This window comes from Sceloporus occidentalis, unplaced genomic scaffold, assembly GCF_023333645.1.
Source record: "Sceloporus occidentalis isolate IW3139 unplaced genomic scaffold, rSceOcc1.0.p SCAF_270, whole genome shotgun sequence".
In the NCBI taxonomy this organism is placed as follows: Eukaryota; Metazoa; Chordata; class Lepidosauria; order Squamata; family Phrynosomatidae; genus Sceloporus; species Sceloporus occidentalis.
In genome coordinates this window covers 216,147-231,343 of record NW_028317250.1, presented here as the reverse complement: position 1 = coordinate 231,343, position 15,197 = coordinate 216,147, and the positions used below count along the sequence as shown (strand labels likewise).

Below are 15,197 nucleotides of genomic sequence, written 5' to 3'. Positions count from 1 at the left end.
CAGTTTTTTCTTTTGACACCAGCCCCGAGAATGCCACCCAGGGGGGGAGTATCTCTGGCCAATCGCAAGCCGGCTTTTATAGGCCAGTAGGGAGCAGTCCTGCCCCGACCAATGGGAAAGTTGCTTGTGCGAGAGGCTCGGAGGCTGCTTTGCATACACAGCCCGGAGGCCGGAGCAGAGCGTTGCTGTTGTGATACTCTATCCACCTGTCAGCTGCTCCCGGCAGCCTCACAACAATGGACAAGAAGATAGCCAGAGAGTTCAGGCATAAGGTAAGGGCCCCGCGGACCCCCAGCAGGCCTGCGCATCACAAGCCGGGTCCTTTAAATACATAAACGTTGAATTTAAGGGTTTTTATTTAATCCCAGGAATGTTTCCGGCTTTCAAGACACTTGACTTGACCTATGGACCCTGCGCTATCTGTTAGCCATAGCAGCTACAATTACCTGCGCATGACTAAGAAGTAACCCTTTCTACGCCATGCTCTTAAGGAGCGACGCGCCTTCATAGAAGCTCTATTTTTTAAATTTTAATTCGGAAATCAAATAGAACGCAGCTTTCAAATGGCAAGCTCTTGGGCCGAGGAATATGTAGCAGCGGTCGCACAGATGGGATGTGCACAGTCTGGCATTTAATAGGTTAACGCCTTCTATAAGGAATATGCACAAAAATATTACAAGCCGGCACGCACAGTGTTACCTTTAAAATCTCATGGAACAGATCAAATCAGGAATACAATAATAACCATTACAATAAAAAAGATTAATTTAACCCTTTGTATATTAAAAGGCAGATTATATAATTATATAATTATATAACGGCTTATATAATTTAACTTGTGTTGCTGATGGCTAATAAGGAGTGAGATTTAATTATTGATCAGTCCAAATGATAGAATAAATAGTTCAGTTAACCCTTTCTTTGTTCTTTTACCAAGGGTAATGCGGATACTGTGTATGTGTTTTTGCAGAGAGTGCCATACAATCTACTTTAATGGGAAAAGAAAAATCCCTTAGTGTTCCCGATTTGGTATTTGGTATATGAACAGTATATATATTTATATATATATATATGTATAGCTATCTATATATATATATATATGTACTATATGTATATCTATATATATCAGATGTCCCGTAGGATACGACAGGCATTGATCGAAGCTAAAGAAATTTAATTTCCATAAACAACATAGAAATAGTTTCAGAAACACAGAAATAAATGTGCTAATATAGTCTGTTGGTGTGCAAAAAAGCTTGGTGAGTCTTTTCTGCACATGTAGTGCTAGGAAGTACTTTACTGCGAGGGTGGTAGATAAGCGGAACAGCCTCCCAGCAGAAGTGGTAGAGGGTAACACAGTGAGGGTATTAAACATGCATGGGATAGACATACGGCTCCTGACGAGACCAATGACTGATTGAGTCTTTACAGGAGGAGAAACGGGGGACTGGATGTGTTTCCACTGGGGAAAGTGGATTAGGGATCTAACCATGGAATCTAGAGGTGATCTACCTGGTTAGGATGAAGAAACACGAGTTAATTTCTTGTACTTGGATCCTATTGGTCGCTGTAATGCAGAATTCAGCCAATGGGGCTGTAGCAATGGCAGATGAATTTAGACACATATTTGATCAAATGATTTAAATCCGCTTTTATAATGCGTGCCCTGCTCTTAATTTATGAAATGAGATGAAAATAAACGCTGCTGCTTTCAGTGGAGCGTCAGGATTGTCGAGACCCAAGATGGCTCGACTTCTGTCCCTCTGATGTCATTTGTGCATTGATTTTCATTAATCATTATAACGGAACCGGTTCAGCTTCAATTTGGAAAACATTTTTAGGGTTAAAAGCTTGTCAGTAAACTTACCTGCTCACTGTGTAATAGTTAAATATCCCATAATGTACTAATTTAAGCAAACAAATAAAATGTACATTTGTAAGGGGCTGACAAACATGGATACATCATACGGCGCATGTAGTGTCATTAGTAAATGGAAGAAGGCTGGTAAGAGGGGCAAAGAGCAAAATAAAAGGAGATTCTCAAATTCAAAATGTAAAAATATTAGTTTTTTATACATACTATACAGCATAGAAATAAGATTTTTTGTGATCTTTCTAAAATCTTTTTTTCATGTCATTTGATGATGTCACAAAACAGAAACAACATAAAATGTATTTAAATTAAAAATAGATAAGTCAGGTTTCACTGAAACATCACAAAATGTTACAAAATAACCATAGGGTGGGGGCAATAGAAGCCTTTTTCCGGGCAGATCTCGTTTAAATATCTTTAATAAATTCCTACGTTGTCGACATTTTGCCCTCCTAACCTAATTTATTGCCAATTTGGTGCAGCGATTAAATCTCATCGGAGCGATATAAATGTTAACGGCCTAACGCAGAGCAATAAAGCAGAGAAATTGCCCCGGAGGTAATTTAGTAGCCGTAAGAAGAACAGATGAAAATTGAACGGGCTTTTGTGGAGCGAGTCCTACGAGTGTCTTCTGAATGATGGGTTTGCCCTTTGCGCCAACCATTGAAATGCAGACAAATCCCGGTTTAAATGCAATACAAGAGGGTCGATATTGTTTGCTTTATAGATTTCATTGGACTGGGTGGCCGGTCTTTTGGCCCCTTGTGATTCTAATCATGATTGCGTAATAGGAAAGGCTGCCGGACACATGGGTCAGGGCTGGGATCAGCTGCTCCGTCTGTACACAATGGTCAATGTTCATTGAAATTCAGATTTTTGTGATTGGGCTCAGAATAGCAATTACTGAACACAATGAGAACAGAACCATCGAGGTTCCGTAAACCTTTGATTCCGGTTTATCTACAAAAAAAATGGGATATTTTTAGCAAGAAAAATAACGAGAGCTTCTATAATCTACGATGAAGATTCTACAAGGTGACTTTCCAGATGAGTCAACCAGTTGGATGTAACAATGGTCCTCATGGTACCAAGGAACCAAGATCCTTAATTGAGATACCTGAGGTCAAGCAGGGATTTCACTATTGGAAACAGTAGCAGCATCTTGGTAGTTCAAGACAGAAAGTGAAGGCAAACTATCTATGGCTGCTCCAATGGAGCTTTACGTCTCCCCTCTGATTTCGAAGCCTCCTGGTGAAGTTCAGAGAGTTTCCTGGCATGATTGCGAAGGTCATAATAAGTAATAATTCCCATTATTTTATTATATATATAAAAATATGGTCTATTAATCGTTTTCTGTTATTTTGCTGAATAAATCAAAACTGAGTCTGTTCACCTAACATACATTTAACAAACGGGTCAAAAAAAAAAGTTCCCAGCTCGAAATATATTTATTTATTTATTGGTTTATTTTTACCCAGATTTAGCCACATTTATTTAACACATTTAACCATAACAGGATTGTTTATCTGTGAATTCCGTATCATTACTGCCCTTACTGGAGACATCGGTTCCTCTACTGAACATTAAGTATTTAATTAATAGTTTGTCCTGTTGTGTTGAAGGAGGTCCCCTTAGAATCAGTTTGTTTTGTTCTCAGAGACTTTGAGATAGAAGAACGTGTTTAGGATACATTTGTGTGATATCTATAGGACACTTACCTGCGATGTCTATACATATTATTTGTTTTTTACTTTACTGTCACAATTATTGGTTGCTTTGTACTAATGGTTGGTTTACTGATCTCGTCGTTTATTGATACGCGGTCCAACTTTCAGAAAAAGCACATTCTAGAGAACTTTAAGCTCAATTGATTACTTTTGTAATTTCCTAATATTGAAAAAAAGATCCCATTCTCATAGGTCCTGCCACTGGAAGAATTTCAGATACCGGCCGACTCCGCTCTCCTAGGCTTGGGAAGCCCCCATTTTTGTTTATTTGATGCCATTGGGGGTGTTGAGGTATCCAAATAGCCGTTAATCCGTCTTTGGCAACATCTTCGAGATTAGCCAGGTTCTAAAAAGAAAACATGAAGACTGGGTTCATCTAACCTCAACCACTGAAGCGGCTTGGAATTTATGACGCTCTTATAGACGTTTCTTATTTACAAGGTTGTGACATCACGGCAAACCCAAGAACCTTTAGCTATGACATTTATCTGACATCATACTTGAAATACAATTTAATGAAAGCACAATGTGTGTATAGACCAGTTTATCTGCTCCATTCAATGGGATTATTCAGATTATTTTAGAGGCATAAGGACCGTATGACTGATCCGTGTCCCAAACTTAACAGACTGGTAAAAAAAATATAAAAAAAATATAAAAAAAACCAAATATATTATTTAATTTTAATATAATATTTTTTATTATTGCCACCCCAGTCCTACTTGTATTTACTAGTAATGAGGGTTCTTTTAAATCATGGGTTAAGTATAAGTAGTCACCGTTAACCCCATCCTAATGAATGCTCCAAAGCTGAATTCTGAATATTCCACCCGTCGGTCAATGAGGGGTAATCCGATCCCGGTTCCCATCACTGCACACCAAAGGGAGCTGGAAAAAAACACTTACCGGACGAGGGCATCGCAAAGACGATAACAATTCTCCGGAACGTTCTTCTGCACCGATCCTTCCTTTACCATCTGCTCCCCGGACCTGGGTTTCAGGGGGTCCCCTTCCGATCGGAAACATGTGTTATATCGATCAGTGGCCGAAAAGATTTCTGAAAATATTTTTCCAACAATACATTCAACGTCAGGTAGGGGGAATGCATTAAAGGGTTAAATACTTAATGCTAATTACAACGTGCAAGAAAATTTATCAAAATGATATATTAAATGCGCCTCTCACGTGGTTGCAGATTTCAGATGGTGGGCGTTTATTGAATTTCTAAATATTTATGTACGATGTTTATGTAACAAAATATTTGGGTCCGTAATGACAAAATCGGGTCTGTTTTAGGTTGAAAAATGTATCGACAACGATGCAGAAAAAGATTATCTCTACGACGTACTCCGGATGTACTACCAGTAAGTAACGATCTTACGTCTCATTCTTTCTTGCCAAAAGTTATGACTTTTCAAACTCAAAAAGTACCGGTAAATTGAAAAAGGATTGAGAATTCTCGATTATTTTGGAATTAGAATCCGATCAAGTTTGGAATGCTATAAAAAAAGAAACCGTCGAAGATTTAAAAAAATATAGAAATGTTCGAAGTTTGACTTTATTTTATAGAAATTTATGATCTTTTTTCATAGGGAAATTTTTGAAATAATGGAAGCAATTTTCACTTATTGTTCTTAATTATTAGTAAAGTTTTCTTTTGTTTTCTGGACCCCTTGCTGAATGAGCCGCAAGAAATAATAACGAGACGTATGGCTCTAAAAGAGGATTCTTGGACCCCTTTAGTATTTGGGGCTCCCCTCGTGTTAGATCGTTGCTTTCTGAAGAACCTTGTTTTAGAACCAACGTTCTAGACACCTATTGTGTTACCAGAATGAAGTCAAACCCTTCCTTTGTCTAAAGATTGAGACAGACCCAACTCACGGGTGGGAGTCCAGCTCTCGCACTACAAATCTTTGGACGACCAAAAGCTGGTGGAGACTCTTGGCACCTATGGTCCAGTAATGAGGTCTACTTCCTTAATGCCTCTATGTCATGGCGTTTCGGCTTCGGAATTTCCGTTATATATATAGAATTAGTAAACGTTGCCCATGCCATTTCTCAATCCATGAGACTTTTATCAAATGAAAAATATGCCAGACGTTCCTCGTTATTGCCGCTTTGAACGATACCTGTTACAGTGTCTCCTGTCTGTGGCTTAATTAATATTCTTCTGGGAGATTGACGTTTCCATGAAGCACCGCGGACCCGTTTCAGTTTCAGCGAGCAGAGCGTGCGATTGTTCTGTATGAATAAAGCCTTCCCCGTGACTGATTAAGCCGCCGTGAATTGGGGTTCTTAATAATTCACAATGTTCCAAGATTAGCAAATGTATCAGTTTGACTTCAACCATTCATAGAGATTTCAACCTAAAACCAAAAGTACCGGTATAATGTAAATAATGTTTCTGGTATTATGACATCATACAATCTAAACATCTGGCACAACATCTTATTAAAGTCATATTAAAGTAACAGAAAAATATGGAAAATAAATTATATATATTTTATGTATATGGTATTTTTTATAAGTTCAATGAAATAGGTTATTATTAAAATATGTGGATTTTTATGGGATATTATTTTTAAATAAATATCATTTAATATCCTCTTTGGGTCATGCAGTCCCAAGTACATATTCTAATACTTATCTTGGGTCAAAGTATTTCATATTTATAGAAAGCATGGTTATTGGTTAATAAACTAAAAAGAATTAGACATTTTGGAGGGTGGTGATTATAACGTCTTCTTCTCCCCATTTTGTTCATCACTAAAGGCTGACGGCTGTCAATCTATTTTAGTTGGGCCAATGAAGAGTTTGGGAGAACCGGTTTCTAAGGACGGGATCGTTTGGTTAATTTTAGAGAGCGAGATGGAATGATGATTGTTTTACAAGCTATTTTAAACTTTCAGGTCCATGAATCTCCCCGTATTAGTCGGAGATCTAAAACTCGTTATCAGCGACCCATCTCGCCTGCCTCTCTTTGATGCCATTCGCCCTCTCATCCCATTAAAACATCAAGTTGAGTATGACCAGCTGACGCCAAAACGATCAAGGTAATGGGAAGACTGATGTTATTTTGCATGTCGTTTTTATGTATTTGGAGGAAAAATTATCCCTTTTCCTTTTTGCCATCAGTCTACCTTTGGTTTAAAATGGTTTAGCCCAGGCGTAGGCAATCTTCGGCTCTCCTGATGTTGTGGACTACATCTCCCATAATGCTCTTACAGTCATAATGCTGGCAAAGCATCAAGGGAAATGTAGTTCACAACATCTGGAGAGCAGAAGATTGCCTACCCCTGGTTTAACCTAATATGTGTAAAATAAAAAATTTCAGAAGCCTGTCTGTCCATTTTAGGATGTGTTTTTGACAAAATACCTACACTGCTTTTGCGTACATGATGCGTATTAATAATACTTTAAAGTAATTTGAGTTACTTATTGATGGAAGAGATTTAGTGAAAAGTGTAAAGTTTATAAAGTGTAAAGTTAAAGAGGTGTAAAGTTTAGAAATTGTAAAGTTTTTATATTGTATCATATAAATAATATTTAAAAATGATTCCTTTTCTCAGGAAGTTGAGGGAAGTCAAGCTGGATCGCTCACACCCTGACGGGCTCGGGCTCAGCGTCAGAGGCGGGTTGGAGTTTAATTGCGGACTTTATATCTCACACATAATGAAAGAGGGACAGGCAGATAATGCCGGACTTCAGGTAAGACATTGACATCGAATGACCGGGTTGTTTTAAAAGGGAAATCATACTAAGTTTTTATTTTATCAGATTAAAAAAATATTGCGCTGTTTTTTTAACCAGTTGTAGTTTTTGCCCCATAATATAAAGTTTTCAGGCAGCTGCATATCAGCCGTTTGTATGATTCTCGCTCTGTTATCTGATCCCCGATCTACTAAACACCCCGACTCCTTATCATACTGCTTGCGGGGAGCAATAGAATTGCTCAGTCTTAGTCACCCAGTCGGACTCTCTGACTAATGAAAGTCTATGGAGCAATGGACTTCATTAGCAATGCCACAAAGCATCAGCTCAGCGTGGTGTTTGAGCCGGGAAAGCCAAATAAAATATACCATGACTGATAACAATTGTGGCCGCCAGGGGCTTAACACTGATTTAATTTATAGGCTTACCTGGGAACTTCTTCCCCAGAGCCTTCCCTTGTGGGGCTCTGGCAGGACTGCACGCTGACGACAGGGGGAGTTTTCTTGTAACACCCGCTTTGATTTTAACGAACCTTTCTTTTAATTTCTCTGTTATTTTATTGGGCGTTCAAAGTACAGGAGGAATAGCCGGACTAATTACCTCTGCGTAATAAATGCATCGGATTCTTGGTTTTATTTGCCCCGTTGATGATTTAACCACTTAGATGACAGATAAAATATTTAAAGGGACAGCAAATTCTTGTGACATCAACCTCACAAAAGCAGCATAGAAGCGTGCATGCGCCGACTTACAAATTAACCAAAAATGTGGATATCGGTGATATGAAAAATCTCTTTTTTTTAACCCGAAGACAATTAGATTTGTACGTAAAAAGAATGTTGCAGGTTCTGTGCAAAACCACCTGGAAAAGTGTTTATAGTTTAGTGGGCGCGGGGCGAGATTGAATGAAAGCTTTGTTCTTGTGATAATAAAAGTCCGCTATGAGTTCACTTATGCAAAGAAAGCCTCAGGCGAGTCTCACTCAGGGAATCCCAAGTCTGATAAAAAGATCCAGACATAAAACAAGATCCAGACACACAGATAGCTCCGCGGAGAAAGGAACTCAGATGGTTTCTTTGTAGGACCTTCTTGCCTTTCATGACATTCAATATAAAAAGATCTCCATTGTCTATCTAACGATAACCGTTCTGTATTCCTGGTTTAAATGCATGTATATATATATATATATATATATATATATATATATATATATATAAAAACACTATATGGACAAAAGTATTGGGACGCCTGACCGTTACACCAACAGGGACTTTGATGACATCACATTCTAAATACACAGACATTAATATGAAGTTGGTCCACCCTTTGCAGATATAACGGCTTCCGCTCTTCTGGGAAGGATTTCCACAGGATTTTGGGGAGTTTCTGTGGGATTTCTTGCCCGTTCATCCAGTAGAGCGTCTGTGAGGCCAGGCGTTGATGTTGGACGAGACGCCCGTAACGCAATCCCCGTTCCAGTTCATCCCAAATGTGTTGGATGGGGTTGAGGTCAGGGCTCTGTGCGGCCGGTCAAGTTCTTCCACCCCAAACTCATCCAACCATGTCTTTATGGAGCTTGCTTTGTACGCTGGGGCGCAGCCATAACGAATAGAAAAGCTTCTTCCCCAAAGTTGGAAGCCGAGCATTGTCCAAAATGTCTGGGTATGCCCCCTTCAGCATCTCTGCCAAGATATTGACGTTATATCCCGGCACCGACTGCCACCTTCCTGGACTTGCAACCCTTGGACTCTGGTGAAGATGGGACGATTAGGGTCGAGCTTCCTCCATATTGTTCTCCTTTAAATTTAGATATTTTTTCCAATAACGCAATCATTTTGTGTTTGGATATCACTTCCTGATAAGGTCCTGAAGCTTTAAGTCTTTCCCAGAGTCTTCTGAAATAATAATAATAATGAAAAACATTTTTTTTTTGCAATATTTTTGATTATTTCATCTCTAGTCACTTACAGACATCGGTCTGTTCTATTAAGTCTCATTTGATGCGTAAAGAAACGGCTTTAGGTAACTTCACAACAGACAATAATCAGTCCTTTCTAAGCCTTCCTAAGAAAGTGAACTGACACTCCATTGTTCTAAAACATTCTTAACGGTAAATCCAGCTAGTGCTGAAATTCCACCCGGCTAACGTAATAATTTCTCTACGGGTCTTTAAACCCTCAAATATAGATAAAAATGGAAGAAGAAGAAAAAGAAGAAGAAGAAGAAGAAAATAACCACTTTTTTCTTGTAACATCGTTCTCGGGATTCTCGGGCTTTAATATAATTTCATTCTTCTTTGTCGTAATTGGATTCCCATGGCAATTATATCTCGTCGGGGGTCTCTCGTTTTTAGTCTTCAGCCCTTTTTGTTATAGATCATGCTAAAATTTCGCTATTCACTACCTTTTGTAAAACCCCCAGCGGAATAACGTCTTCTCAATTTCCTTTCTGTTCTTAGAACATCAAGGCAGGAGGATAATGTGGTTACCATTCGAAATAAAATGGAACCAGCATTACTGAGGAGTTCCAATCGCGGAATCTTTTCTTTCCCTGTCCTGTTTCCTTTAATGGCGATGATTAAGCATCGTGATACCATCGTGTTTTTGTCCGTCCGGTGAATTTTTTCCATTATACCAAAACAATGGCTGCTGTCGGGTAAAAGTTGGATCATACCATTTTCACAACAAGGAAGACTTTTATTTATCAAAAGGCTGAATCTCTCACGTGTCTCGCTAAACAAACGCCCAGAACTCCCATCCATGTGAATATCGTTTTTCGATTTTTATATATTTTTTCTACTTTCTTAGTTTTCATTTTTAGTTTTTAATATAATGTTTGCTGTATAATTAATCATTATTAAGTTACAATTATTTATAATTTACAGTTAAAATAACCCCTAACAAAATACGTTAGAGGCTGACAATCCGCAGCAGGATCTCTCTCTCTTTATTCTCTTTTCTTTCTTCTCTTCCTCGGACGTGGGGCAACAAGGGTAATGAGAGAGAGACTCCCAGCAGAAGTGGTAGAGGGTAATACAGTGAGGTATTAAACATGCATGGGATAGACATACGACTCCTGAATCTAAGACGAGACCAACGACTGATTAAGGTTTGAGTCTTTACAGCAGGAGAAACGGGCGACTAGACGGGGGCCGAATGGATACGCTTGACTTTATTCATTAATTCCCAATGTCGCTTGTCTGTTTCCTTGAAGATCGGTGATGAGATCGTACGGATAAACGGTTACTCCATATCTTCCTGCACCCACGAGGAAGTAATCAACCTCATCCGGACAAAAAAGATTGTGTCCATCAAAGTCAGACGTAAGTCTTCCTTCTGTAATCGGAGACAATAAGATTACTTGATGACGTTGAGGTGGCTGCTAGTCTGACATCACATTCATTCGTTATTTTTACAGATGTCGGAATGATCCCCGTTAAAAGGTAATAAATACCAATGCTGCGATTGGGGTAACAGTTCCTGGGGGGTCTGCTGTATAATCAGGTGTCTAATTGTCCTAATGGGTGATTAGAGCCCTCCTTTGTAACCAATCCAAACACACAATGGAGTGCTTTTCCTAACCGGCACAACCTCCATAATGACATCATATGACGTCATCCGCCGGAGCTCAGCTTGGTAGATGGCGGCCACAAAGGTAAGTAGTAAAGGGGCGGCTGGGGCGCTGCTCTGGGTCAAGCTGTGTCCCAACTCATTGTAATTCGGCAACATCCATTACTATCTTCAGACATTCCTAATAATGTCTTAAAAGTGTTAATTTCACTTCAAGCATAGGCAGACCCATAGAAAACGTTTCCATAGTTTCCGCCCGTGGTACATACCTGTATACTGAGGCTGCTGAAGGAATTAATCTTGAGTTTGATTAAGTAATGCTTGCTACATAAACTACCTAATATATATATATATATTCGTCATGAGAATTTTTTACAAAAATCTGCAAAAATGTTGCTCTTTCCCCGCAGTTTGGCGGAGGAGCCTTTGAAGTGGCAGTTTGCCGATCAATTCGTGTCGGAGACAGAAGTAAGTGAATTTCGCGTCCGCATCCTGTGACTCGCGAGCGATCGCAGAGTTTGACGGCTCCAAGAAAGTCACACCTTGATTATGGGATTGGAGAAAAATTGAGCGTTAACCAAGATGGCGGCACAATGGGAAATGATAATATTTATGGGAAAAATAACATATAACTAAAACGCAAATAGATATAATAATGAGAATCTGGGAAAATGTGAAAATTCAGCTTTAATGATCAGAGACGCTATAACAGCCATGTGCTTAATTAACCCCTTCGGCACCCTCGCAACAAACAAAGCGCCGTTGTACACATTTAGGTGGATTCTTGCCAGAAAACTGGGTTTATCGGGTATCTCACATTTAATACATTGTTCCCCGTTTAAAATGTTGGACATGCATCAGCGGTCAGGCTTTATTGCCTTTATGTACAGTGCTTTCTGCAGCTCAGGGGATACACGCTAAGTCTTCACGTAACAGTTTGCATGTCTGAAACCCCAGCTCTTTAAATCTTATAAGCTCTCCCAAAGCTCTAGTATTTTTTGATTTCTTCTTTTGTCCTCTGCAGATGCCAGAAATTCAGTAATACGCAGGCGGCTGCTCGTATCATTTTCAAACGCCTTTCTCCAACGTATCCTCCGCTCGTTATTTTTTTTTTTTTAGTTGGCTTTTCAAGGCGATGGGTCACGTAAGCGACTGGCTCGTTAGATGTCTTATGCCAAAGAAAATAAAAGTGCTCAGAAGCGTGGCATGGGAGCCAAACAGTAACCAGAATCCTACAAATCACAAAATTAAAACTAAATGCACGTCAATAACCTCTTTAATGCCAGGTATGCCGGCTGTATGGCTGCTGCCTGGCATTGAGCTGCCTAGTTTTCATCATTCTCAATACGGTGGTAGGAGAAGGCCCTTATAGTGAGAAGAACGCATTAATTAAAGGTCTCAAAGTGCCATTCTTTAGTTTATTAAACAAGGTGCTAAGTATTCCCCATTATATGACACCCTACAAGTTCATGCTTTGTTCTTAATATTTAAATTTCAGGGTCTTCTAGTCTTCTCAATGGGACTCAACTAGAGCACAAAGAGAAATGACCAAGCCTGTACATGTACCGGCTCACAATGCATTGTTTTTAATGGGTTTAAGGACAACCCATTGTCCTTAAGGGGTTAAATATTGCCAAGGGATATTAATCAAACTCATAGGATGACATATATAACGTACCATGTATTTAAAAGATTGCGAAACGAGACCTCTTTACCTAATATCTCGTCAATTCTAGTTTGGTCAGACCCTTTAAATGTAGGGACTGTAAGAAGCGCTGCGGGAATAGTTGGCGCCATATAGAAAAAATAATAATATTTAAAGCGGATCCTGTTATAGCTACAATTGTATCTATTTTGCAGGATGGAAAAAGCAGCGTTGCGGGTCTGGCGTCGGCTGGAGGGAGAGACATTAAGGAGAAGAAAGTATTTATCAGTCTAGTTGGAACGACAGGCTTAGGATGTAGGTCTGTATAACCCCCCCCCCCTCCCTGATCCTTCCATGTAGCAAAAAAAAAGATTAAATTAATCAAAGACTAGAATTAAAACTATTTGGATTAAATGTAACTGTATCCACCTTCAGGTCCTTCTTACGCCAACGCATGTGATACATTTTTGCGATTGGTTAACTCTTTCATTTCATTACTAGCCGGTTTTCAAATTATGGTCACAACGGTTAAAATGCACCTAAAATCCACATAGAATATATATAAATATGTATATATACCGGTATATATATATATATTAGGTAAGGGGATATTTTTTCCCCACTAACATTTAAAAACTACCCCCTTTGATAGTGAAACTCGTATGACATCTAGTGGACAATTTTTGGAATGAACTGGGATACGTATCCATTTCATTCGAATTTAACTCCGTATCTCCTAATATTCAACGTGCATTTTTTAAAAAATTCAATACATTGTATATTCTAACTAATGTATCGTGTGGTGAGTGTAAAGCAAAGGATAACGAGCTTAGACGACCATACAAAGTCTCAAAAATCCAATAAATGCTCTGGATGTGTTTTACAAAGGCAGTCAATTTTGGGCTATAAAACTTGCTTATTTTGTTATTATTATTATTATTATTATTATTATTATATTTATTATTTTATTATATTTTATTATTAATATTATTTTATTACTATTATTATTATTATTATTATTATTAGTTATTTATTTTTGCATGTACAGATGGGGGTTTTATTATTATTATTATTATTATTTAATTTTTTATTATATATATATATATTTTATTATTATTATTATTATCATTAGTTATTCATTTTGGCATGTACAGATGGGGGTTTTATTTTTATTATTATTATTTATTATTTTATTACATTTATTTGTTATTATTATCATTAGTTATTCATTTTGGCATGTACAGATGGGGATTTTATTATTACTATTATTATTATTTATTATTTTATTATTTTTTATTTTTTATTTTTTTATTATTATTATTATCATTAGTTATTTTTTTTTGCATGTATAGATGGGGGTTTTCAGGGTCATTCATTGACACAAACCAGATATTCTTATATTTAGTATTTCCAGTGGACCTTCTCAGAAACCAGGGATCTTCATCAGCAATGTGAAACCCCGCTCCCTCTCTGCTGAAGTCGGATTAGAGGTGTGTTTTATATGTATATATTATATATATTATATATATGCAGCTATATCATGGAAATATAAATAAAGCTGCTATTTATTTTGTGGAGCTGTACTGTAAATCAGTGGACGGACGATAATACATTTATAATATCCATGCCACCGCCTAAACATATAAAATGTTATGAAATATGGCTGGAAATGACTAAAAAAGTTATATTAATTGATCACCTTTGCTGTCTTAGGTGGGGGATCAGATCGTGGAAGTGAATGGAGTGGATTTCTCAAATATAGATCATAAAGAGGTAAATTCCTACATGTTCGGAACTATCTGGTTAAAAACCAATGTTTTTTTGACGTATCAGCATTGTGATGTCTTCAAAGTGATCTTATACTTGTTGGATATCATTTTGCAGCGCATATAATAAGCTACTCTTATCTCATCAGCATGTGAGTGCTGTGTGTAACCCCTTTCTCTCTTTGACCAGGCAGTGAAAGTCTTAAAAAGCAGTCGAAGTTTGACTTTCACCATCATATCGGGGGCTGTAAGTATCGAGAACATTCAACACAGAGTAAAAAAACCCATGCAGGCTTCTCTCCAGAGAAACGCAGCCAAGATAGTTGATGAATCTCAAATGTTGACCATCTGATCGCTAATGTTTGGGTCATAATTTAATTCTACACTTACATACCAGTATATTGATGAATGGAATGGTAAAAGAGAATGCGGTGGGATGCTTTCCCTTTGACTCATCGAGTACTATGTATTTGACCATAATGGGTGCCATTTTGAAAGTTCTTCTACATTTAATGGGACATACCCCGTGTTGGTTGATGGGAAACACCAGTTGATTTACGTTGACCTGTTTCCTGCTCAAAGGGTCGAGAGCTGTTTATGACCGAAGACGAAAAACTGATAGAACAGAGACAGCGAGAACTGGAGCGCCAGGAACTTCTGCGGCAAAAAAGGATGGCGATGGAGACCAATAAAATCTTAAAAGAGCAACAAGAGAAAGAAAGACAGTAAGAGTCAGCCCTGCTGTATGCCCTTCATAGTCCAAATGTTTCTATAGGAATATATATATAGTTTTTTTACCCAACATAGAAATAGTTTTGTTTCTATGAAACCTTCTCTATCCACTTAACTTCTGTTCTGATCACCGTAGGCAATTGCGTTCTCAATGAACCGTTTTCTGTGCATTTG

General features: G+C 38.1%; 1 protein-coding gene across 1 annotated transcript in view; it reads left to right on the top strand.

The window, feature by feature from the left end:
• The first annotated feature begins 236 nt into the window (after positions 1–236).
• The window catches only part of LOC149275702 (harmonin-like), a 31,225-nt gene continuing 16,264 nt past the window's right edge, over positions 237–15,197 (top strand). Inside the window, exons 1-12 of the mRNA XM_089504405.1 lie at positions 237–272; positions 4,897–4,964; positions 6,510–6,653; positions 7,170–7,308; positions 10,525–10,633; positions 10,729–10,753; positions 11,291–11,348; positions 12,741–12,844; positions 13,931–14,015; positions 14,239–14,298; positions 14,482–14,538; positions 14,874–15,016. Coding sequence (XP_089360531.1) covers positions 237–272; positions 4,897–4,964; positions 6,510–6,653; positions 7,170–7,308; positions 10,525–10,633; positions 10,729–10,753; positions 11,291–11,348; positions 12,741–12,844; positions 13,931–14,015; positions 14,239–14,298; positions 14,482–14,538; positions 14,874–15,016 — 1,028 coding nt within the window. The remainder of the gene's footprint in view (positions 273–4,896; positions 4,965–6,509; positions 6,654–7,169; positions 7,309–10,524; positions 10,634–10,728; positions 10,754–11,290; positions 11,349–12,740; positions 12,845–13,930; positions 14,016–14,238; positions 14,299–14,481; positions 14,539–14,873; positions 15,017–15,197) is intronic.